The 27,431-nt window shown below is 39.0% G+C and overlaps 1 protein-coding gene across 1 annotated transcript; it reads left to right on the top strand.

Moving 5' to 3' along the window:
• Nucleotides 1–175: 175 nt before the first annotated feature.
• Nucleotides 176–27,431, top strand: sypb (synaptophysin b). The gene is made up of 7 exons (XM_088332431.1): nucleotides 176–310; nucleotides 4,115–4,180; nucleotides 16,540–16,664; nucleotides 18,354–18,552; nucleotides 19,285–19,476; nucleotides 22,755–23,052; nucleotides 25,166–27,431. Exons 1-6 carry the CDS (start codon nucleotides 293–295, stop codon nucleotides 23,019–23,021), a joined length of 867 nt encoding a protein of 288 aa, XP_088188557.1. The 5' UTR covers nucleotides 176–292; the 3' UTR covers nucleotides 23,022–23,052; nucleotides 25,166–27,431.

Below are 27,431 nucleotides of genomic sequence, written 5' to 3'. Positions count from 1 at the left end.
GCCCATGGTGGACATCAAGCAAGTGAGAAATCCTTACAGACTCGCTCCTTCGATTTGTATCGCGGTGAGAGGGGCGGGGCGACCTAGGCGGAAAGGCTGCGTTACGATTGGACGAGAGAAACTGACGTCACGACTTCCCCGCTGCGCTGGTGACGCAGCAGCCTGGCTCTTTCTCACGGACGTCTCCCTCCCTCTGTTGTTCTGGATGCAACGCACCCGCCCCCTCCTTGCCTCCCCCTTCCCCCGCCCCCGCTCTCATCCTCTTAACGGCGACGGCGAGTAAGCGACCAACATGGATGTCGTCAACCAGGTAAGACTTTCGCCACGAATTTATTCAGTTGCTCGTTCCAGATCACCAATTTCAAACACGTTTAATTATCGAGGCCTCCTTTGTTCTTGCATTTAATTTTAGATACACGTCAATGTTGCGTTCTGGTACCTTGGACGGACGATAACCCTCACGCAAAATGAAATGTTACAATGTAACATTTGCTTTTTGAACAAACCACCACAACGACGAAAGTCTTTCACTTTCGGATGAGGTTTTTGTAAATGGAGGGATGCTACTGCGGTGCTTTGAAACGAAGGAAGGACGAGCGGGCCTGGCGCACAAAATATCATGTACATATTTATATTTATGACAGAAGGGACACCGTTGATTTACATGGCGTGTTTATAAGCAACCCCCAAAACATTGATGATTGTGGTTATTACCCCCTATTGGTACGTCTCAATTAGCCCCACTGTTGCTAGGACAACAAGCAGGATTCATTTTGAGAGAGGGATGCCATATCCCCCTCCCTCCCTCCCTCTACTGCTGCAGTATTGTGCCCTCCAAAAGAGAAGCCCTCCATTTTTAAAAAAAGAATTTCCGAATATTATTCTCACGAGCAAAGTGTGCTGTGAGTATTCCACGCGGTTCGAATGAAGCTGGCTGTCATCTGCCGCGTTTGTCTTTTTTGCACGCCATCTTCTTCTCGTCGACATGCGTGCGGCCATTTACGATTTGCCGCTGCGGTGTCGCATTCACCTGCGCACAAATGCAACAAACGACCCCCCCTCCTTCTTCTTAAGCCCCACCCTGGCCCGGCCCACCCCACCGCACCCGATTATGCCTCCAAAGGAAGCATATTGGACGCTTGCTATAAACACAGGACACACAAATGGCTACTGCCACGTTAATCAGCTTTGGCTAATTGTAATGCTGACACTCGCGCGCGCGCACTGCACACACAATCACTTTTTCTCACGTATCATAATTTGATTTTTCTTTGCGGCTGGTGTTCTTATCCATCTAATTCTAACTTTTAAGCAAGTTAGACCCATACATGAAAACAATCTCAGCTCTCCAATAATGTGTTGATTTGAAAAACGAGTTGAATCCGTAACTCAGAACGCTTGTAGGTCAGTAGCTTGACAGGCCTTCCCCGAATCAATAAATCAACCGAAATGTATTTGTAAAACAATATTCAGGCAACAAATTGCAACTCAAAGTGCTGTATGAAAACATTCAATGTACAATAAGAAACCAAAATCTAATTTCTCCGACCCAGCATACACAGAGACACACAAAATGGATGAAAAACATTATACATCATAAAAAATAAATACCAGTCTTTTCCAGACTGTAAGGCACACCTAAAAAAATCATTTTGGCCAGGAAATTGGAAGTGCACTTTATAATCTGGTTTGTATTATATAACAAAAACTAGAGTGCTTAAAATTGAAAATGCATTTTTACAGAGAAATGATACTACTTACGGTAACTGTTCTGCCTTTAAGAAACACATAAAATTGTCTTCAAGTTCCCTCTTGTGTTTAACTTGGTAATTATGCAAACATGCCTGCGGCATTTCAAACAATGATAAAACATGTTTTAATAATAACCAAAATGCAAAAAACAATTTTTTTATCTTTATCCGATTTTCAAAGCTCTGTCATTATTTGAGGACTTTTCATCCAATAGTTTTAAAAAAAAAAAAATTTTAATTGTGTATTTGTAATCTAACATATAGAAATTATATTTGGTTCACAATTATTTGTTCCGGTGTGAGTTCACTGTTCTGTTGTTTTGGACTGCCCTTCTTTAGTAAACATGTTCATTGTTTGTTGCTATAAGGGGGAAAAAACATCGACTTTCGAATGGTCTTTGGGAATCCTTTTGGTTGTTAAACGTCATTCATTAGCTGTCTAGCAAATGAAAAAGGAGATAACTTCTGAGTGAGGACACCACATTAATCCATTATAAATGAATTAATTTAAGTGGTGAAACCAGATGTCGTAATGTTAATTTATGGTTTTTAACATAAACTATTTTAATTTAGATGAAATTACTTTTTATGCAACTCTCACTTTTATTACAGTTTTAATTCCCTACAGACTAAAATAATTTGTAAACCATAGTCTAACGTTTCAAATTCAACTCATTATGTCCCTTATCTGACCAACAGAATGCAGTATGATACAATTCAACAACCAAAAAGAAGAGAGTTATTGCTAAAGGGTTATATTCAAATTCCACAACTTTGCAGAGGATCTAAAATATATTCTTCTGTGTGATGTGATGTAGTTAATCTACACCTTTTTGTGGTCGGGCTCCTGTTGCTCAAAATATGTTAGCCTGTTTATGGCATTTTATATTTAAAGGGGTGGTGTGTATTGTTTGACCACTATATGTCACTGTATTGTGATGTGTAGCCAAAAACAAGAGTTAAAAAGCACAAGGAAGAAAACAAACTATGGAGACTCAAAGCGATCAAACTGCACAATTGTTGGATTTTTTTTTAGCCTATTCTTATGTGAGGTTTTGTTTTTTTTGGGTGCCGATATTAGCAAGATAGCGAAAAATTATGTCAGCTCTCTAGCAAATAAATATAATTTTTTATGAATTACGTTTTTTTAACAATTAGATAGGGCAAATTAATACACCCTGTCCATTTTAGGTTAGCGTTAAGATAGCGATTTATTTGCCAAGGCACAGCTTAATTGATTGTCCACACATGAAACTTGTGATCTGCTTTGTTTTACGTTTATTTTGATTGCTAACAACAGATAGAAGAGGACTTTAACATTTCACCTTCATTTTTTTTAGAAAACATGTTCACTTTATGCTGTTAATTGCTCTCCATGCAGCGCTCAAAGCTTGAGTTTTGCTTCGCAAATAAAACAAAGAAGAAACACACAATAAAACCGTCCCCCATTACGGCTCGTCCCAAACAAATCTTTTAACTTATCATAGAGCAGTAAACTAGTGATGATGTCCAGTGAAGTTACAAATAAAGACGCTTTTCCACTATACGGTTCCAGCCTTCCTCGCCTCGCCTCTTTTGTTTTTTCAATATAAAAAGTACCTGGTTCTTGGTCCCTGGTACCACCCTTCTAATGAACCTACATCTCATTTATTTATTTGGTTCGCAAGACTAGAAACCAATACATAAACAGTAGCATAGTAAAAACGTTTTGAACGTATAACTTAGGTCTTTGCGCTTCTAATTTTGAATATAAGCATCAATAGATAGGTAGATCCTCCATTATGGAAAAAAAAGACCGTACAATTAGCAAAACATGACTGGATTGCTTGTTTGCTAATACAATCATTTATTCTATTGTTTGGGGCTGACATGTGTGCAAAATCAGAATTATTGGTCTTAATATCACCCTCTGCCACGAGGCACGAGAATTGCGTGCCTCACTTTACATCTGCAGACGCCTAACACAGTACCCCACTACTAACGGTATTAATAATATTGATAATATAATTTGAATATTCATCAATTTTGGAAAAACACTGCACAAAGTGTGAAGTTAAATGAAAATGAACTTAAAAAAACAAAATTCTATGTGCCTGCACGTCACTGTTAAAACACTACACTTTAATTTAGTACCACAAAGAAGTGATGCTCTCTACAAAGTGTGACCTAGTTATATGAAAACTGAATATGAAGCCTGATGTTCGAACCACAAATCTAAAGATTAAACACAAATAAAAAGTTCCCCGTTTGAGTTCCTCTCCGGCATCAAGCGGAGACGATTTTTGCAAAGCATTCCCTTTTGAATGACAACAAATGTAATATTTGTTGTCGTCACTTATAAGAGCCCAATTTTTACCTTTTAGTTGGTGGCCCAGGGACAATTCACCATCCTCAAACAGCCGTTGGGATTCATCAAAGTCCTGCAATGGGTGAGTGGTCTTTCCAGCTTTCTTTGCCGCATGTCTGATTCCATGTTTTGAGAGCCGCAAATGCAGAAAGATGTTCTTCTATCCTGTGAAAAGAACAATGAATGCAAAATTTTCTGATTGGCGAATGGATTTCTGATAAGAAACTCAGTGAAACAGACATTGCCCCCATCTCTGATATCACAATACAAGCACAAAAATGGAAAAAAATCCGATTAAGAGGGTTTTTCCATCCAGACGAAGTGTCTGGTGTGTGGAGGAGACTAACAGGAGACAATACGCTGATAATTAAACACACTAAGTGTGCAGCGGATGAACATTAATATTCTTCCTTATCAGCAGGTGGCAGCAGATTAATATTTTTGTGCAATTATCTACTCAGGAGGTAATACAGGGAAATAATAATTTTGGAGGATAATCTTTGAGCTCACATGCAAAAGAACATATGTTTTTTTTTAACTACTTGATATCCATCCATCCATTATCTGCACCGCTTATCCTCAGTAGGGTCGCGGGGGTGCTGGAGCCCATCCCAGCTATCTTCGGGCAGTGGGCAGGGGACACCCTGAACTGGTTGTACTTTAAAACTAAAGTGAATTAAAATATTGTACTGTATTATGGCTGGCAACGCGTTCAAGGGTATTCCCTGCCCACTGTCTGTAGACGGCTGGGATGGGCTCCAGCACCCTACTGAGGATAAGCGGTGCAGATAATGGATGGATGAATATTGTTTAATAGGAAAAACACTTTTAAAATATATGTTATAAAAATATAAAAACTTTATAAAAAACAAAATTACAACATAATAAGTTACCAAAACTATTTTATTTTACTACTTCCTGGACAACCACATACGACTAGTGTAGCCTGTCTTGAGAATTTAAATGTTTAAAAAAACAAAACTGGAGCTGGGAAATAATTCTGAAGACGATATCTTCCATAGGAGTTGCCTTAAGATTTATTTTCAATGAAAAAGCTCAAATTATTTTCAATGTCCTAGCTCAAACAAAGTTGAGAAATACTACAATCAACTGATCCATGTTGCAGTTGTTGTAAATCATCTTTTTCTTTCTCAGAGTGTTCGTTTGATTCTTGTAGTGAGGAGGTAGGTTTAAAAAAAAAAAAGAAGGATGAGCAGTTACTTCAAAGGTTTTATTTACATAATATTATACATTTAAACATTAACAAAGGGTCCCACGGTTGGTTAGAGCACTGTTTTCCTGACGATAGCCTTATCATCCTTTGGTAAATCTTGCTCAGGCCGCTCAACTTTTGCCTGAGGAAATAAATTGTGGACTTTACCTTAAGTAATCTTCTGTTCTGGTATTTTTTAGTTAAAATGGATGTTTCCTATCTCTCATCATGTATTCCAATCAAAGAAGTAAGACCTAACAATGGCTCTTAAAGCCACTCATGACTACAAAATAAAACGCAAATGAAGTTACATAAGTATGACTAGATAAATGATAGATGGGTTTTTTTGGGCACTCTCTCGGAGAATGACTAAAGACGCAAGCTCAGATCCTGCACACAAAAACTAGATTCAACACGTTATATAGCAATTACTTTCACATGCATTTGTTTGGCCCAGGTTGCTATGGAGACTACAATGCACATGGCTTGCAGGTCGTTATGAAAACGTTTCTCCATTTTTTTCAAATTTGATTAATTTTAAATGATATCCAACTGTTTTTTTTTTTGTGGTGGACAATACGTGTTTATGTTGGATGAATAGTTACAGAAGAAACTATGTGTGTCACATTATAATTGTAGACATATACTGTATAATTAACAAGTTTTTGCCAAGGTTGGCTCTCCCTTTTGAATAATGCCTTTTATATATCTTTGTATAACCTTTCTCATACAAAAGAAAAAAGTAAATGCAGGGAGAGGTTAGGGAGTGAAATAAAAGTAGCATAAAAAAGGTAAAAGTAAGAAAAGGTCTGTTTCAAATAGAGTTTAAACACCAACCCAAACCCACAAAAGGATGAAAAAGGAAAAGTTTAATTTGAGCACCCACTTAACGAATGAGTTGACTGAAGCTGCGATCATGACTTTAGCCCAGGAGATGGCGGCATAGAGTTACAAAATTTCAAATTTCGAACAACACTTAAAAAAAATAAATCTAAATGTATATGATGATTCCCTTTTTTCCCCGCGACCCTACTGAGGATAAGCGGTGCAGCTAATGAGATGAGATTCCCTTTTTTATGAATACAATTTTTTTTTAACCACTAGGAGGCACTAAATAACACACATCGGCCCTATAGTAAGTAAGATTTTACTTTGATCTGCCTTAGAATAATTTTCCTTATTTAAGATTTTTTCAGCCAATGTGGTAAAATGTATGTATTCTTTTGCATTCTCTGAGCCCAAAGCAAATGTATTCTATTATTTGGAAGCCAGAAAAAACACTCCCCATTAATCGTGCTATAATTATCTTGTTCATCAAAAAGAAAATATGAGATAAATTCAAAAGACAGTTTATATTATGTTATTTTTTACTCATCTTAATGAAGACATTTTTGAATAACACAATCCCCGTGGTGTGGGTGGGCCTGTGCAGAGGACAGTCAAGGGGCGGGGCTTAGACTGCTTCTTGCCCGAGTCGTTAATGAAGGACGTGACCTCTGTGCTGTGCTGACTTGCGCTCTACTTCCTTTCCTGGTTTGCCACACGATGGAGCCAGCGAAGCGTTTGTTTGGACATTTGTTTTTATGTGGGGGGTGAGGAAGTATGCTCCAATTCACAAAGACAGATGTGCTTGTGCAGCATCTCGGCCTGGTGGTCTTTTTTCCTGAGGGTTGCAAGCAAGATGTGTTTGTTGGTTGGTCAAGAAGCCTCCCATTTTGTTGTTGCAAGAATTGCTTGCAACTTGCTAATTTGCTGTTCATTGAGTACCACCATTTGATGTGAACTGGGAGGAAGAGCTTCATTTTATCTCGCTTAGACCCCCTTTTGTCTAACTTATGGCCCGCAGTGTGCAATCATCATCTGAGCGTCTGAAAACAAGTTTGTCAAAAGACTGCCATGACCTATAACTACATTTCCCACAACGCCAGTTAACTACGCTATTGCAAGGTCACGCCAGTATTTCCATTTCGATGGAAATGAGAGGAATTCGGAAATAAACGATCCTAAAATGTCCAAGAAGATTTATTTATTATTATTTTATGTTTTTTTATACCGTGATACGTCTACAAACATGATTAATTTGTACCCAGATCATGCTCATTTCTAGATTTTGCTCGTACTTCGAGCAAATTTTCACAATATATAATAACTGAAAACCAATTCATTCCTGTCAAGAGCATAACTAGCCCGTTTTATGGGGTGCTCAAGCTTGCCCAAACATGATAGTATGTCTAAAATCCTATTTACATTAATAAAGGACAGGATATGATGAAAAACGTTAGATTTAAAAAAAAAGACATTCAGAAATACTCCACTGCCTTAAAATGATTCAGTCCTCCCTAGCACAGCTTTCAATTTTTAGTTTTGTAGTATGACTGTTGTTTTATTTATTTTGGGGGTATTTTTGTAGAAATGCTGGAATTACAGTAGCTATATTTTGATAGTATTCTTGCAGTATTTCTGCAATAGTATTTTTGTACATTTCTATAGTAGTTTTTTTGTCGTATATCTGTATATTTGTAGTATTCCTGTAGTTGTATTTTTTGTTGTATTTCCTTTCTAATGTTTCTGTAGAAGTATTTTTGTAGTATGTATGTATAATATTTATGTGGCAGTATTTGTGTAATATACTATTACTCTAATGTTCTTCTGAGTATTTACGTAGAACTATTTTAAAGCATTTCCATACTAGTATTTTTATAGTATTTCTTTAGTTTTTAAAAAAATATATTATTGTAATTGTATATTTTAGCATTTCTGTTGCAATTATTTTTGTAAAAGGATTTTTGTATCGTAGTATAACTGTAGTAGTATTTTTGTAGTAATTCTACAGTATTATTTTCTTAGCACGATAAAGAAAAAATAATATATTTGGTCCCTGTTTTTGAATACTAAATTTGATATTTAGTTTTGTTTTAATTCTGTAGTATGTATGTCGTAGTATTATTGTTGCAGACACACAAAGGGACAATGGGGACAGAGTTGGCACCTGAAAACATCGAAAAGACATCTCATATTTCGGATGTTTTGTAGCTCGAGTAGCTCGTATGTACACGCATCACTGTATTAAATTTATAACATATATGTGTAGAGACATTTTTTTTCAATGGAGGGGGGGGATTTTTTAAGGGTTATTGTTCTGTCTTCTTTATTCATTATCCATTATCCGTTATCGGTCAGTTCATAATACGCTGCAAAGCCTAGGAGCCGGGACTCTTACTCTCAGCCAAAAGGCCAAGCTAAGGTCCTAGTCTTAAAGCCTTGCTGCAATCATTGTGAATGCACCGTTCCCGGAGGTACTGCAATACCGGGCCGATGCGTGGAGTGGACAGAGCAAGCTCTTATTCGACCGGAGTACAATGGCTGAGCCTATGGAACTGTAATGTTCGTGAGTTGAATAATTAATGAATTCAGTGTTACTTAACATAAAGTAGTACTTAAACTTATTTTACTTTCTTATTCCATTTATTCACGGTTATTCAGGGGATGTGGTAATGGTGGTCTGTTCAGCTCTTTGAGATTGTTTGTGATCAAGGACTATACAAATCAACAGGACTCGACTTTCCTTAGTAGTTACATTAGGCCTTTTGTGGACAGCCATTACACTCATGTGGCCCTGGGTGAAAATGAGTTTGACACCCCTGGTCTGGAATATTGCCTCGCCTCCTTTATTGGTATTAAGCAAACTTGACCTGACATGGTGTCCTGTGCATTTTTTAGGAATTTGATGAACTTTTCTCTAAAATGCCCAAAAATTGCTTACTGGAGTCTGGAGTGAAGCTGAATTGAAATAAGGCTAGAATAATTGTGATTTCAAGCAGTTTGTGTCTGTTTTCCATCCTGATCAGAAGGTGACAGTGTTTGTAATGTTATCTCTGTGCTCTAGGACGACAACAATAGTTCAGGAAATAAATTGTTTTTCTCGTTGCCAAACATGTAGCAGTGTAATTTTTTTATCGAAAATATGTAAAAGCTGATCACAGGAAAGAAAAACTCTTTAAGGGCAAGCAGAGAGTCCTCATGTAGAACAAGCGCATAGCAGCGCATCCTTTTGAGGGCAATTTTGTGCAAGAGCTTCCGGCGTGGTGACTCAGTGACGCACCTTCTTCCTGTGTCGAAGGAACCGCGCTGACTCAAAGCATCTGTTTGACGAACCAAATGAGATGACCGGTTACGAAATCAATCTCAATTTCCATTTTCAATGACCAGTGGACCTGCCCCATCTTTACGTTCCTCGAAATATCACAATGAGGGACTACTGTCAAGATAATTTGAGCTTTTGCCTGGCACATCACTTGTGCAGTCCTTGAGGATCTCCGGATCTTCATTGAAAAAAAAAAAAAAAAACATGGTCCTCAAGCAGATAGTTTTGCTCAATTTAAGTACCATTTTTCTCATTTAGTCAGGAAAAAAAAAAGAAATATAATACACAAAATACAATTTTCAAAGTTTGTTGTACTGTGGTCAGTTAGCACACTTGCCTAACACGCAAAAGATCCCTAGTTTGAGACATGATGGAAACATTTGTGGTTATTTCTTAAAGGTGGGGTGCGTCGTCTTCGGTGTCCTTGAATATTTGAATATTTTTTCTGTTAAATGTCCAACTGAGTTAAAGAGCCCTTTTCTATTTCTATATGTTAGCGTAAAGTGAAAATGGTAAAAGTAAGAAGGGGCCTGTTCAAGTAGAGCCCAAACAACTACCAAAACCACAAGAAAGATGGAAAATACAAGTCTACTCGAGTGCGTTTAAGAAACGCAGATTCTTGCACGCCCATCACTGTGGCTCCCTTGATGACACAAGTCAGAAGATGGCGAAAGCAGGTAAAAAAGTTTCAAGTTCCATAAAGTCAAGTCAAGTTAAGTCACATTTATTTATATAGCCCTTAATCACAAAAATGTCTCAAAGGACTGCACAGGATTACAATTACACAATCACCTGATCTTAAACCAACGTGCGGGCAAGGAAAAACTCAAAACCTCAGCGTGAGGAAAAAAGAATCTTTGAATAGGGGCCTCACAAGTGGCAATCCCCCTTTCAGGATGACCAGGGTGGAATAGATTTAGCATTGAGTTGCAGTACACAAACATAGTAAACATCAATAAAAAAGAACACAAGGTAACATGTTAAAATTTGTCCGGAAAGTGCATGACAGCAACGACGCCCCAAGCCTGTAAACTAGTAAAAAGCTCCTTGTCAATTTTTTGCCTTTAAATGACAATGTGTATTATTTAACCACTAGATGTTGCTGTACAGGGGTGTACGACTAAAAACAAGTGCTAAAAAACACACTGAAGAATACAAATGATGAAGACTCAAACTGACCAAAACGCACCATTTTACTTTTCATTTTGCTGCCTGCCTTTTTGAGGTTTGCGGGGAAAAAATTCTAATTTCTCGAATTACGAGTACTTTAAAAATGTATTTTTTTGTGACCTTTCAAATTATTTCTTTTTTTTTATTGAATGTTATTTTTTACCACTCGGCGGCGCTAAATAATTCACTTCGCGTCTTTGACAAATAAGGTAGCCATGCACTGCATTTCTTAAAATGTATTCCAAATGTATTCCAACAGGCTACGATCGTTTTCCATCATGTAAATACTTCTCATCATGTCCACTGTCTATTTGTTTACTTGAAACCAGGACAGGTACAATAAAAGAAAAAAAACGTGGGGGAAAAAAGGACTTATCAGGCAAGAGTCAACTCAAGATCACGTTAGATCTCAAGCTGGAGCCGATCTCCTCCCAAATCTTAACACTGATTTTCTTGTGTGTGTTGTTGACTTGGGATCAAACCATAAAGCATTGAATTATATTCAACCACTTTCTTCTTCTTCTGTGTGTGTAAGTGAGTGTGTGCACTCTACTAGAAATAATGAGTAAAAACTGGGCATGACGTAGTAATAGTGTTTCTGCTAACCCCAAAGTGTGATCGGATCTTGACAAATGGGAAGTGACAATCCTGAACTGTGTTGAATAATCCTAAAATCACTTAAGTGAAATGAAAAAAAAAAGTGTTTTAATCAGCACCCCAAAAGCTGAGAACCTAAAGTCCCCCTGCCATAAAGTGTGAGGAAACCAATTGCGTCCAGATGGTTTGCTTGTGTGTAAATGAGAGACTTTTTGGAGAGGCCTGCCTGTCTTCTCACCAGGCTGCAGCTGACATCAATTTCAGCATGCCAGCATGGATAGAAAACAGCCTCTTGCCGTGTGATGCTGCCAATGGTGTTGCCATAGAAGCAAACACAGGCGCCTCTCTCATCCCGGCAGGCGGCTCGCCCTTCTCCACTTTGTCATCCGTCCTCCCATTCACGGGTTGCCATAAAAGTTCAGCTCTTGGACGGCTCCCGTTTTCACTTAGCTTGGACAATTTTGGGCTGGAGTTTGCTGTGACCCCCTCCCCTCTTGGCACACATGATTTAAAGTGTGACCTGCTGCAGTGGTAATCTGCTGAACGGCAAATCCCAGCCCTTGTCAGAGAGTGAGGTTTTCCCCTCGTCTTTAAAAGACAAACGGCAGACTGAATAACTGTGGTGGGTATTATTTGCTGCCTTTTGGAGAAATAATCAAATGTTGTACATTAATGTCATAATTTACTGCATAGGTTGCCTTCCAAACCGAGTCAATAAGTAAATTCCACCCTGCACAAAGCTCCCATTCAAATTCTCCTTTGGCACATCCATATGTCTCATAGTACACTTTTAAACTTCTCATAAAGCTTTTAAAAACAAATTTCCGTAAACATCCAGACCTATCAAAAAATATAATCAAAACAGTCTGTACACACGTAAACATATTTAGTTTTTTTTCTAAAGTAACAAATGTATGTGTTCACAGTAAACATTACTAAACATTGACCGTTTATTTTTCAAGGTTCAAAAGTTGGACAGTTGCTGAAAAACAATTTATATATATATATATATATATATATATATATATATATATATATATATATATATATATATATATATATATATATATATATATATATATATATATATATATATATATATATACAGTGGAACCTCGGTTCTCGACCATAATCCGTTCCAGAAGCCTGGTCGAGAACCGATTTGGTCGCTCACCGAAGATCAATTTTCCCATTAAAAATAATGTAAAATTGTTTTAATCCGTTCCAACACCTTGAATGTTTAGCATGAATGATCAACGTGATCATAAAGCTAACACATGCTAATCGTACGATCGCGTTATCGTAATCTTCCGTACGAAAGATTACGCTAACATGAACGTGTAAAAATAAAAAATCAGGTCGTTTACAAGTCATTTAGCACCACAAGTGGCTAAGCGCTTCATTGGAAAGGGGGCTCCGTTCCAACACCCTGAATTTTGGACTCAGTTCCAACACCCTAAATGTTTACCTCGAATCATAAAGCTAACCCAGGCTAATCGTACGTTCGCGTTATCGTAATCTTCCGTACGAAAGATTACGCTAACATGAACGTGTAAAAATAAAAAAAGGATAAAGAAAATAATTATGAATAGGATTTCTTACCCCGTTCCTCGATATCAAAAGCAAAAAAGAGGCATGTTGTTACAATGTATGTGTTTCACCCAGTGCGGTTAGAAGGGGGCACCAACTGTCAATGTAAACACTGAAGTTTCCGGTAAAGCTGAATGACATACTTCAGTGTTTACATTGACAGTTGGTGCCCCCTTCTAACCGCACCGGGTGAAACACATACATTGTAACACACGTGATAAAAGTTGGTCACGAGGGGTGGGGGCCATCTACACCCGTGCGCCGCTCAGCATCGCACCGTAGCGTACGCACTCACACATTAACGGCGTTCGAAGACCGATTTTTTGACCGAACAGCGAAGCAAGAATTTCTCGAAATTTTTGGTCGAGCACCGATTTGTGCGAACTGAGAAGCGTTCGAGAACCGAGGTTCCACTGTATATATATCTCATCTCATTAGCTGCACCGCTTATCCTCAGTAGGGTCGCGGGGGTGCTGGAGCCCATCCAAGCAATCATCAGGCAGTGGGCAGGGGACACCCTCAACTGGTTGCCAGCCAATCGCAGGGCACACAGGGACAGACAACTCGCTCGGTCATTCACACTTAGGGACAATTTGGAGGAAACCGGAGTGCCCGGAGGAAACCCACGCAAGCAAGGGGAGAACATACAAACTCCGCACTGTAAGTCCGGTGGCTGGCTTTGAACCCACACAGGAGGTTCCCAAGACCTTAGAACTGTGCCAAGAGTGCCGCACACGCGCTAACCACTGCGCCGCCGTGGTTATATATATATCCGAAATCAGAATTTTGAACATATGTTTTACCGAAATCGAATCTGCATCGCGATGTGACGTATTGCGGTTGTGAAACCGCAAAGCACTGCGGGTTTTTAAGGTTTTGTAATGAGTGATGGAGTTTTGGCCAACCACAATTCTTCCTGTTTGGGTTTTAAAAGCGCTGACCAATCAGAGGCAAGTTTTAATAATAGCACAAGCCAATAAACACGATTCAAAGTTTGCAAGCACCACAGTATGCCACACCCACCGTGTGAGCTCACTGAGTGTCATGGCGGACTCCGAAAACATAGTCCCAGAGTTAACAAACGAGAAAGAAACGAAGTTTGTACTGAAGAAGGGGCGGTACATCACTTGTTTGGACCTATTTTGGTTTTGACGAAGCGGACGTGAAACAGAAGAAAACGCCTGTTGCAAAATTTACTTTTGCGTAGTCACTAGGTCCAGAGGAAACACAAGTTTGGACCTATTTTGGTTTTGACGAAGCGGACGTGAAACAGAAGAAAACGCCTGTTGCAAAATTTACTTTTGCGTAGTCACTAGGTCCAGAGGAAACACAAGTCATTTGTACCAGCACCTTAAAAATGATCACAAATTACAATTTACGGCTTGTCAAAATGGATTTCAAGTAAAAGACGAAGAAGGTGCATCTACAGTTGGACTCGGAGGTAACCTCCATCAAAGCGGCATTTGCGCCGTACGAAAAAAGTTCGCAAAGGCACCAAGAAATAACCAATGCTGTGAATCTAGCTAAAAATGTCTAATAGTGCCCAACCCCAACTGCATCATCGATTAGAGGTAACACTTTTTATTTATGCTAGGAAGTCACTGGGGAGCCAAGGAGGGACCCAGCCTGCAAAAGTTTGGGAACCATTGCTTTACACCATCTGAGCCAAATAAATTAATCTTTGTCTTATCAGACTAGAGGATATCTTTCCATTTTGTCAAAACGATGTTTCTTCAGTGATGTTTTATTAAACGATATAATGAAATATCTACAGAGATGTGAAGGCTGTACGCACCTTTGTGACCCACTGTATTGGTCATTCGTTGTGAGGATAAAAACTATTCCCCTTTTACCGGTAATTTATATTTTTATGTCTGTGGCATTTTTTTTTTGTGTTGGCGTTTAGGTAGTAACTTTTTGTGTACTGTAAAGCTTGATTTGATTGTACAAACTTTTATTATTTGTTTTTGTATCTTGACTCTAAAATTTGTTCAACTGACTTTTATTCAACCGACAAAAAAATCCTGTAAATTCACATCAGGCAAGTGTGTGTGCTTTGGTTTTTGCATGGGTCCATGTGTTGCGACTGACTATTTGGTGGCAGATGGCCGAGCACCTCACTCAGATTAATGGCTGGATTTCCCATTCAATCGGCTCTGGCTTGCTACATAGTGAAGCCGTGCTGGTAAAAATAGTCTAATCTCTAGCACGGCGACGAAAGGTGCTTGTCTTCCTCTTCACATCCATGGCCGTTTATGACACACAGCGAATTAGATAGGCTGAGCTGGCCCAAGCAGTTTCTCATCATTGTTCATCCTGTAAGAATTACAACGGGTGAAGGTACAGTAATCCCCCGGTTATCGCGGTTAACGGGGACCAGAACTCCTCATGAAATAAGCCCCCAAGTTTCAAACTTACCTCCAGATGGCGGCCTTACTGACTGAGAGTACCTGGCTTTAACAAAATAACAACATAGATCGACAAATAATAACACATAACAGAACTGTAGTTGATTGAATGGTCTTTACTGTCATCATACAAAAGTACAACGAAATTAGAGGGCTTCTCCTTTCAGAGTAAGAAAGCGATTTAGAAAGTGGCTGGCTAGCTTTATGCGAGGTATCCACTCTTCAAACCTGGTCTTCGTGACGATTAAAATACTACCGTCCCTAATGTAATGTTATCCTACGAGTTGTAGCTCCAGGTCACCCGTTTCATGGGTAATGGATCTGGCGTTGGTGAGATACAGGCTCAGCATGGGTGGCTTAACAAAGTTGTTACCTTAGCCATAGCAGTAGACCGGACCTGCAGCCTCGCTTTTTGCCTTCTTTCCAAACGCCGCCTCAGTCGCTTCCCGAACCGGATAATATTCCACGGAGCACCTGCTAGTGATCACCATTTCTTTGCGCTCTTCTGACTTTCTTTATAGTCTGGTTTTACTGATGTATTTTCTTTTCAACGTAACAAGCCGCTAAATGCTACCTGGCGCCATGGTTCACAGTTTGTTTTGGCGGCAACTTGTGCACACGCCCAGCTCAGACATAGTCACGCTCACCCAACCTGTTCCCTTTGAAAGCATTTGCTGTGTGTCGTCAGCTGATAGATAATTCATTGATATCAATGACAATAAAGACAAGTCAATTCAAAATCCTTGTTGTTTTTTTTGGGGATATCTTCTCAACAGTTGTAAGGGAATGATTCTCATATAAGGAGAACATATATAATAAAGCAAAATGGACCAACAACACATGAAACTCACAGCTATATATTATTTGTCCTCTGTGAGGAACAAGTGTTACATTGATAGGGGATTAATTTGTGACCTGCTACTGAAAAGTTACAGGGATTAACCTCATAATACAGTAGCTGAATAAGCAAGGATACTTTGCCATTGAGTGTGTTTGCGATTTGACTCCCCTTGATAAGATAAGAGGGAATGCATGGAGATTTTTTTTTTAAAAATATTATTTTATTCCATAAATCTGGCCAATGCACCCTTTAGAGCAAATCAGCCTTGCAAGACTTGTGTTTCCGTTTTGTAAATGTTTCTGTGACTTCAGCAACCGAAGATCAAATAACAATCAAAGCATTTGCAAGTAAAAGTGTAACCATGACAACAGCTGTTGGTTTCACTGCATTTTTTTGCATTTTTATTCCTCAGCTTTTTTTTCTGTGTTTGTGTGCTTTCACAAGTTGGCAAATCTTGACGCTTTTCTTCTTCTGGCAGATCTTCGCAATCTTCGCCTTTTCCACATGCGGCAGTTATTCCGGCATGTTCAAGATGAGCGTGGAGTGCAAAAATCGTTCGGAGAGTGATCTGGGCATCGAGGTCCAATTTGAGTATCCCTTCAGGTACGCGTACGCTCGTGCTCGCCTAATAATTTATTTTGTCCTGATTAGCGAGAAGTTCTCTTTGTGAAGATTAAAGGCTTGTTATGAAGTTCACAAAAGCAGGAAAGACGACATGGCTAGCAGTTCGGTTGCCTTTCTGTAAACTCTGGCAGATATGCTCATCAAGTGGCTCCAAGCTAAAGCTCTGCCCACAACTGGAGCAACCCGCGTGCTACGCCACTGGCGATCATCATTTTACTTTTTGCGTAAGGAGGCAGTATTTTGGAAGAAAACGGCACAGCGCCAATGGCCTCGAGTATTAGTCATGTTTCATCATTTTGGCACTTGGTTGCCAAATTCTTCCCATGTGCAGGGCATAGGGGAAAACAGCATTCAACTCTTTTTCACAACACATGAGCTTTTACTACAAATAACTGTGTTGATGTCTGAAAAACATTTCAGATGCTCTTCTGGGAGGATAATTTAGCAGATGTTTTTACCTTGATTATACATATAATTTCTAACAGGAGCCAAACAGGAGGGTTGACTGTACTTTATTTAATTTACTATATTTAGAATAGATCTTTCTTTTTCACCCCAAAAATAAGTCCTCAATTTATACATCCAGCAGAGGAAATTATCTCTTAAACACTACAGTTCTCTCGGTATCATTGGAGTCATTGTCCAGTTGCTGAGTTTGCCTTAATCCTTGAGGAATGATGACAAGTGAATGCAATTTGGTCATTTATTATGGAAACCACTCATGACAACGACAGAAAAAGAAAACTCACATCTGTGTTGCTATCCGGTCCTATTCTCCACAATATGGTTTGTTACGGAGAGGTCCAAAGTGCATAGAAATGTAAAGTTTACCTATATCTTATGCGACATTCGTTGTTTTTTTTTTTTAGGCGCTGTATTGAATGTTTGTTTTCGTAATCACAAATGCGTGCGGAAGACTGCCGTTAGCGTTCTATGGCCAATGGCAACAACAACAAATTCCCCACGCTAATGGTATTAAGTGTGCATGGGGCTTAAACAAATAACAATTTTGATTGTGAATGCATTTACTACTAAGTAAAAAGGACACAGAATCCCTCACAAATCAAGTCCACATAAGCTTCTTGATGAATATTTTTCACAGGAACTCAACACCCAATGAATGTTTTCCCTAAGTAGACACAACTCATTCTTGTATGACTTATGTCAAGTTGTGGTATTTTTGTCAGTATTAACCAAAAACATTCCCCAAGCAAGACCGTTTTTGAATTTGGGCACTTCACAGCTTTGGGAGAATCAAACAAAATGAGCTGGACGGCAGTATCCACTTTGAGGAAGCACTAGAGGAAACTGTTTCTTTCCGCTAAAGTCACAATTACAAAATGGTGTTTGTTTTTTGTTTTCACATCTCTGCTGGAAGTGTGAAGGAGAGAAAAAAACTACAAAATCTTGTTTATTGCAAGTGTTATTTCTATTTCAACCAATTTAGTGCAATTTTCTGACATATACCTCATCGTAATATTAAAACTCATTCACTGTCGTTATTCTCTAAAGACATCAAAGATACATGTAAACAAACTAGCAGTACACTACTCGATTTTAAATCCCAGACTAACTTTAAATTAGGTGTACTCCATGTTAGCTCTACAAAATACATGAAATGAAAGGGTTTCTTTAAAATGATCTCTTTGTGCTCTTGTTGGGTGTCAGGCTTCATCGGGTTTACTTCGATGCCCCGACTTGCAAAGGAGGGAACCCCGAGCGTCTATTCCTGGTGGGTGATTATTCGTCTTCCGCAGAATTCTTCGTCACCATCGGCGTCTTCTCCTTCCTCTACTCCATGGCGGCCCTCTCTGCTTACTGCTTCGTCCTGGAGAAGTACCGCGAAAACAACAAGGGACCCCAGATTGTGAGTTGCAGCCTTATGTACCAAAAAATGTACTTTTCTTCCATGTTATCTAACCTAATTAAAAATCTGCCCATTTTAACTTTTATAGAGGTTACAAAACATGTTTATCAAAATAAGTCCAGAATGGCTGTGAAATTTTATTGCAACGCAATAAAAACACTAAAACTGATGGAAACAATGCCAAAAACAATCGTTTGTTCAACAATTGTTCAAGGGCCAGTACAAAAAGACATGGTACCAATAATTTCTTACAACAAATCCTATATTATGTAGCATTTAGAATTGTTGATTCAGACTTGAACAAAATTCTTGAAAGCTAACGCACCTACGGGCTATATTATATGAATTGAAGGGCACAATATGGCCCCCAAACCTGCGGTTTGATAACTTTGCTTGCCAGATTATATTAGCGAGCTTGTCTAAGGCTTTGCGGAATTTTTAAACGAAATGGTTTGAATCCATTGTCTCTGTTTACTTGAGTCACCTAAAGAACTCCAAACACTTTGTATCATTAAAATCTTGGCCTTGAGTTACAGTGCAAGATTGTAACAAATGCTTATGTAATTTTCCTAAGATTGATAATGAATATCTGAGACATCATCACGGGTCCAATGTGGTCTTGACTGCAACTAGAAAAAAACAAGCTTCAATAATGTCTGACTCATCGGTTTGAAATGTGTTTCTGAAAAATTGCAAAGCTCATGTGACGAATTGTGTGCGTGTGTCGTGCAGGATTTTGTGGTGACTGCAGTGTTCGCCTTCATGTGGCTGGTTTCGTCGTGCGCGTGGGCCAAAGGTCTTTCGGACGTGAAGACGGCAACCGACCCCGAACGCGTCATCACGCTCATAACGGCCTGCGATGAACGCGAGAACCGCTGCCGTGAAGTCTATGACCCCAAAGTCTCCGGACTCAACACAAGTGTGGTAAGTTTCAGCTTTCTCGTGGCAATATTTTGCTTGTGATGGGGTTTGAAGCATGGGCAAAGAAAATGCTTTTTTCGCTTTCACGTCACTCGTTTTAAGTGGGAGAAAGATTTGAAAGAAACTAAAGGTTAATTCAAAAATCAATGGCGATAAACAGGCACCTGACTCATAAAATTCTAGAATCCCTTGCCATTTTGCTCCTCATTTTTGGACTGTGGAGGTTACACCTATGCCTTCAGCTTCAGTCTGTATTTGTGAAATTTAATTTGTGAACAAACCAGCTTTGTGTGCCTGATATTCGAAGTGTTTTGAGAACAGGCTTGAGCTTGGTCTAAATATATGACATCAGGCCTGAAAGTGGAGAACAAAGCCTTTTACCGATTGCGAAAGGCTTGCTCGCTTCAGAGTTGTTGGACCGTTCAATATTAAATCAACACAATATATTTCTTTATTTAACAACTGTCGGCACGATCACTGTGGTGGATTACTGCCCCCTAGCCAGTCATACCTTGTGAAACTGGTGGCGTTTCTCAAAGCCAGGTAGCTGGTGTTCAGACGCCAATTCTGAATCTGATTGGCTAAACCAGAATCTTTCTCAAAGACTGATATCATATCTCAGGGCCTTCAGGATAAAGAAAAAATTTGTGAAGGCCTCTAGGTAGATTTTGGAGCCTAGCAACAACTAATGGCTGAAATAGGATTGGTTAAATACTTAAATATAAAAGCACACATCTGGACGCAGCCCTTCCAGGGAGAAGCAATGAAAGGAAGGTGACAGACAATTTGGAAATATTTAATAAGTATTGATGGACAAAATATTTTTAACATCACATAATTCAAGTATTATCAGGCCAGCAGAGAAGGCCTTGCTGGCCCGCACTGTCCACCACTGCTGTTAGCATATTGCTGCGAGTGGGGACCAGAAGAGTGCACTTTTGTCTGGCTTGGCGGCTCTTTTTTCAGTTATTCCCACCAAAAATTAACTGAATTTTTCCGGCCCTAATCCATTATCCCTTATCCGATATCGCTGCGAGAGGAGACCGGCAAAAGGCACTTTCCGCAAAAGTCTTGCCTGGCTAAAATGAAATGCTTAATTATGTCCGTAATCCGTTATCCCTATTAACTATTGCTGAGAGCAGGGGCCAGCAGAGCTCTTTTTTTCCTTGCTTTGGGCTGCTGAAGCGTGCCATTGTGGCCCGCCTTAAATTAACTGCACTGTTCTCGCTGCAAGCCATGTTCCCTAGTCGATGATTGCTGAGAGTGGGGGCCGAGAAGGCAAAATAGCTTCATGCGTGGCGGCTATTTTTTTTACATTCTTTCCACCTAAAATGAACAGCAGCCAGGGAGCGGCGATCCATTATACCCTGTCGACTATTGCTATGAATGAAGACCAGCAGAGTGGGATTGGGGCGCTACTTTGTGAAATTTCACACATGCCCATAATGTTTTTTTGTGACTTTTCTTAATAGTCTACACCAAAAGTTCAGTTTTAGTTTCTTCTCGCCTTTGAAACGATTGCGCCATTATCCTTTAAAAGCCTCCGTTTAACCACTACACATAAGCAGTCCTCTTTTTCTTTTCTTGGGCCTACATTGTAATTACTAATAAATGCCCTACCCCTGAGTGTGGTCCAGTAGATTGTTGGACCCAATTGAATTAATCAAGTTCATGCTACCTAACTTCAAAAGCAGACACATAGAAATTAATTCAGAGGGATAAAAGTATTTTTATATCAGCTTGGGAAGTAACTAGTGCTTTTGGAAAACGAAATGTAAAGCCATTACTCGTTACACATGTTGTTTCTTGGACGAAGTTACCTTTAGTTACTGGTTAATATAGTTAATTTGCTGAGGCTGGCTGCTACATTTTATGGTGGGACTTTGTTTGGTATTATGCAAATATGACATTGATTTAAAATACTAGAGACATTTTTTATGAATACTAACAAACTTTTCTTATAAGGCCCAACAATTTTTTAATGAAATATTAACATATAGACCTAAAAAACTCAAATTGAAATATTACGGTTGCACCAGCACTTAAAAAATATGTTTAAATATTATTGTCGTATTTTTTTATTTGTCATTTTGTTATTAAAGTAAATAAAAATGTAATTGATTTTGAAGTACACATTTTCGTTTGTAATATAAGATTCTTTCTTTTTACTTTTCCCCCCAAAAATCCTGGCATTTAAGAAAAAATACCTAAAATTAGCTTGTTATTTGACTGAGAGATGTTATTTAAAAAACAAGTGCTGGTACTTTTTTTTAAGTCAAGTCATGTTTATTTGTATAGCCCTTAATCACAAAGAGTCTCAAAGGACTGCATAGACCACAGATTATTGCAGGCCAAAGACTATTATTACACCTTTTCCTGTTCTAAAACCTACATGAGGGCAAGGAAATACTCAAAAACCTCAACATGAGGAAAATCAAGAAACCTTGAGAAGGGACCGCATATGACCAGGGGGATGACCAGGCTGCAAAAGATGTTGTAATAGCAATTAATACACATATATCGTCAACAGGAAATACTGGTCATTCATAAACTATAGAATAGAAGTGTGTTTTAAGCCTCGGTTCAAACAGTTCCACTGAGGTTGCAGACTGAATCTCAGAGGTCAGAGCAATCCACCACATCGGGGCCCAGATCGAGAAAAATAATTCTTGAAATAAATATGTTTACGGTGACAAAACATATCTACCAGAATAATTTTATTTTTTTACTTGAAAATATGATTATTTAACGTTTTGTACTACATTTTTGTATTCATAATTTTTGCAGTCAAACATTGTTGAATTTGTACTTTTAAAAAAAAAAAAGTTCGAATGAGCTCTTTCAACAGTCAAAACAATATAGAAACACTCAAAAATGTAAAATCTTTGCTAAAATTCTAATTCAAGGAGTCAGTTTCACCATGAGCTCCCAAGAGAACTATCGTTATCAAAATAAATACTCTAATTATACAATATGCTGAAAATATATCGAGACAGCATTGATGATAATGATGATGGTGATGATAATGAAGGGACCGTTGATCCAGAGAGCCAATGTTAGTATGTATATTCATAAGTGTTTTTTTACATGTAGATACACAGGGAATATAGATGTGGGATGCAATTGTTAAGGAAGTCTGGGGGTAGGATTTTGTAGTGCAAAAAGATTTTCTTTTAAAATTTTAGGAGAGTAGTCGAAATTTTGAATCGCAGACTTTGAAAGGTGAAGCCATTTCTTGTGCCGCATCTGTATCTGATGGGGCTTTTTGGTGCCACCCGCAGGCTTTCGGCTTCATCAACTTGATCCTGTGGATCGGCAACCTGTGGTTCGTCTTCAAGGAGACGGGCTGGATGGCGGCCTTTGCGGGCACTTACATGCCCTCGCAGGAGAAGCAGCCCGCCCCAGACTCCTTCGGCCAGCAGGACCCCTACGCCGGCTCCCAGGGAGGCTACCAGCCCGAGTACGGCCAGCAGGGGGGCTACAACGAAGAAGGGGGCTACGGCCAGGGCTACGAACAGCAGCCCACTTCTTACTCCAATCAAATGTGAGCCTGTCCGCTAACGCCGTGGCAGCAGGATGGTGAGTGCACTGATTCTCTGGACTGCATGATAAGCAAAAAAGATGTCGCAATAATCCTAGTACAATTTTGACATTTTAAACCTGCCACTAACTTGAGGGCCACTATTTTAATAGTCACCAACTTTTTTAGGGAAGATCAGGCCTAAAAAAATCCAGCCCGACTATACCCTGCCCGCAGGTATTAAAGCTCAGCGCAGCCCAAGCCTGACAAATTAACTTGATCTGAGGGACCATGTCCAAAGCTTGTCATGTCAAGTCAAGTCAAATAATTTTTATTTGTATAGCCACTTAATCACAAAGAGTCTCAAAGGGCTGCACAGGCTATTGCAAACCACAGACTATTATTACAGACTATGATTACACCATCCCCTGGTCTAAAACCTACATCAAAACAGTCTTGGCTTGAATGTTACCTGAATCTTACAAAGGCAAGTCACAACGTTTTGGACTAGAAACCAACGCGCCCCTTGAATGTTCACTGGGTCACTGATCAACCGCCATGATAGGCAAGGTCTGCTTTGCAAACAAGTATCCATTTTATTTTCATTATCCAGGGTAAAATAGGCCTAAACATGAAGTTTTGGTATGCGTAGTGGATTTTGACGCCACTATTTCTTTATGTTTATATTACCGCTCAAGACAGAGACGGTATTGGCTATTGCGCATCAGCTAGTCTCAGCAGAAATCATATTCATGCAGAGATACCTCACTCTGCTGGAAAACATGTCTAGCGACAATAGTCGACGATGGAATTGATTGTGGACTATCTCTATTATTGATCTTCGTTGACATTGACTACTCGTTCCAGCTCTGTAAGAAGCACATCAGTAAACAACAATAGTTATGTAGCGTCCTCTGCACGCAGGCATGATTTGGCCACCTACAATTCAAACTTACGCTAATTGCCAGATGAAGGATTATGTCAAAAGTTCAGGTCCTTCACAAAATGACTTCATTTGGTGCCTCTATTAAATTATGTTTTGCAATATTGAGACTCTTCTTTAACTATTTGTAACCTAAAAATATTGTGATACAATTTCTTATATACAACACAACACTCACCTCGAGAGAGCTAACTTATCCTCAATCTTGCTACTTAGTGTACCCCGAAAAAACAAAAACTTTGTGAAGGGCTGGGCAGAAAAATGAGAAGAAGAAATGGTGCTGTTTGATCAATTTGAGCGTCCATGGTTTGTTTTCTTGTTGCTGCTTTCTAGCACTCTTTTCTGTTGCACTACTCAATACAGAGGCATCTAGTAGCGAATTATCACGCAGTGTCCCTTTAAAGTGTCACAGAGTTCAAATCATAAGTTTGGAGATTGTTACATATGAGCAATAAATTATCATGATGTTGTTTGTAGTGATGCAAAAGCAAACTAATTAAAACGCATTAAAAAATGTCATGAAGAATATTTTTGTTTAAAATCCCATGCAGATTTGGAGTCGTCGATAAGCACATGGATAGCGAGCAGACATATTCCAAAAAAAGCTAAGCAGGGATGTTGTTAGATTTTTTTTCAATTTCAAAATCAAAACAATGTAAGAAAAAATTCTACCGTTGAATATTGATATTGTCTTTTTTAACTGGCATACCAAATCACTGACATGATCCGTTTCTTTACACATATACACATGATTAACTCTTAATTCCATGTGCCTTATTTATCCCCAATCATATTTACAACCTTGTAACAACACAGTAAGAAGACATTTACAATATTGCAATAACTTAGTAACAGTTGTTGTTTCAGAAATGCAAATCGAAGTTGTACCCTTCCGCTCTAATTGACTTTAGTAAGGTTGGTGAGCCTTGATGGAGATGTTTTTACTCCTGTTCTGTCCATTATTTCTTTTTGAAACAGCTTTGTGGGATACTTACACTGTTTTGTGAGCTGACCTCTTATAACAAGGAGGGGATTTCTTTCGTGGTTGGAACGTTTTATTTTCTCTACATGGCCTTCAGAGGAAAGTTTTTGTTTAATGTATTGTTTTCTGTCTCTAAGCCAATGAGAGCAATGCATTGCTGATGAACTCTTATTTATCTTATAAGTCTTTGCAATGGAGTCCATGATTTTCCTCATGAATTCCCTCCTGGCTGTGTTCCTGTTTCCAGGGTAACTTCCAGATTCCGTCGCTGAACGACCGCCGCCTGCGATCCTGCACTCGTCTTTTAGTCTGTTTGTGTACATGTGAGTTGGGAAAGCGATGGGGTGGGGGGATATGGACAGGGGAAGGTGTCCGAGTCTTTGCTGTAACATGATGTTTCCTCTTGTGACGTATTTATCTGTAGAAGACAACACGGGATTGTCTGTTTGGTTTTACGAGGAAAACTTGAATACAAATACCAAAACATTCGCTGACGTTCAACGTGGAAGAGGAATTCATGGCAGAAGTCTTACATTTACAGGTGGGGGGGTTGGGGTTGGGGGTGGGGTTCGGGTTGTAGTTCTATTTAACTTGAGAGAATGTATTGTCTGTGCTGTGTAAATATCGACATGCAAATATATCTGATTCCGTGTACTCCGTTGAATAATTGTGCACTCCATATGAGTTGTTATACAACAAATGTAGAGCACAGAGGTATTCAATAGGACTTGATTTGGTTCTGTCGAAGAGCACCTAGTTTTGGCCTTTGCCCTTGAACTCCTCTCCTATCACACTAATGTGAGGCTTTTTGTTTTCCTGTCTTCTAAATCTTTCAATGATATATTCCCTCTGTTTATTTTATTAGCTGTTGTACAATGAGCAGGGCAAAGGCTGTGAAAAATCAGAGATATTAAAAACGGGTAAGCCACCTCAAAGGGAGCAAAAGTCGTCGGAATTTGATGGCTCGTGGATGGCATCGATTTTTCGCACCATATTTCAAATTTGAACTTTGCAATGTTAAGTTTTACAAATCTAAGCTAAATAATACTAAGCTGCAAGAATTTGAGATGTTTATTTTATTCAAATAGAAACTGTATCCCATTGAAATTTGTAGTTTGAAACCTACTATTCATCAAAGCGCGGCAGTCAAATTGTGCATTTTGGAAGTGATACGTTTATAGTTTAGTAGACACACAAAACAAGGAGAGAAGATTTCAAGGAATTTTGAACTTGCAAGAAGACTGTACAAGAAACCCTACAATCCCAAATTACTGTTCTAAAATCACCCCAGGTCTGCTCTAAAGGGTATGGAAATCAAAAACAGCAATATTGGTGGCTGACAGTGACAATGATGTAAACAGTGCATAATAGTCAAAATAATGAACAAAAGTGAGGTATAATAATCAAAATGATAAACTGGTTTCCTATGCAATACCCTTTGCAGGTGTCCAATATTAAAAACAGAATGAACAGAAAGAAAAGAATTGTTTGGCTTGAGGATAAATCATGAGCAATTTTTGAATCTCAACAAATTGGCCGCACATCCATTCATTCTAATTTCTAATCGATGGGTTACCAGCTCCATTTGTTTTTGTCCACCCTGTCAAGAGGAAGCTCAAATATTCCCACGTGCTCACGTGAAAACGACCTAAGTTGATGCCAACTTCTTACTTCTCCGCTCTTCGGTGTGCTTCGAAGCTTTGTTATCAGGGCAACAGGTTTCCGTGTTTGTTTGTGGGCGTCGGCCAAGTTTTGTAGGTGAATTTCGTCCTTTTTGTGCTATTGAGAAAGTTGTAAGACGAAGCCCTCCTGTTTTTCTTCTCCCTCTCCTTTAAAAATAGAAATCTGTTAAGACCTCACCCTGTCAAACGGACTAAACATCATTATTTTGTGTGCGTCGCAAACATTTGTTCCTATTTCTCCTTTGAATGGCAATGCCTGCATGCGTGATCTTCCTCTTAACCTCGAGGGTCCCGGAACTTTTCGGGGTTCCGACTCGGCAGTGACGTAACAGCATGTTAGATCTTTCGACAGATCACAAAGCACAATTTGGGCAATAATGGAGAAATTCAACGGCCTTGCCATTTGTGTTTGAAAATGTCGCAGCCGCGTTTGTCATCATTCAGAGTTTGGCTTCCACAGACCACAATGGGATTGGATCGTTGCCTATCGCCAGCGTTTCGTTCCATTGCTCTGCCTCAGATTGGCTCTCTTCTTCTCTGTTTCCACCTTTTCTCTCATCCCATGGACGCAGTTTCCTTCTTTCTGTAGCTCTTATAAATATGCTCAAATGAAATATACTCTGTTGTTAGTGGTGAATGATGTCTTGTGATACGCTACACCTTTGGATAGTGCTGTGTTTATTGTGTATGATGTATACATATTAGTATTTATGACAATGGTAAGTCAGAGAAGAAAAATATCCAAGGCTCTCCTGAATTCTGCTGTATTCTTACTGTATATGGGCTCCATGTGAAACAAAAATTAAATAAACTTGAAATTATTCTGTTGAA

This window comes from Urocampus carinirostris, chromosome 3 (assembly GCF_059441175.1).
Source record: "Urocampus carinirostris isolate Australia breed hairy pipefish chromosome 3, RoL_Ucar_1.0, whole genome shotgun sequence".
NCBI lineage: Eukaryota > Metazoa > Chordata > Actinopteri > Syngnathiformes > Syngnathidae > Urocampus > Urocampus carinirostris.
Note: the sequence above shows the minus strand (reverse complement) of the source record. Positions and strands in the feature narration are given on the sequence as shown.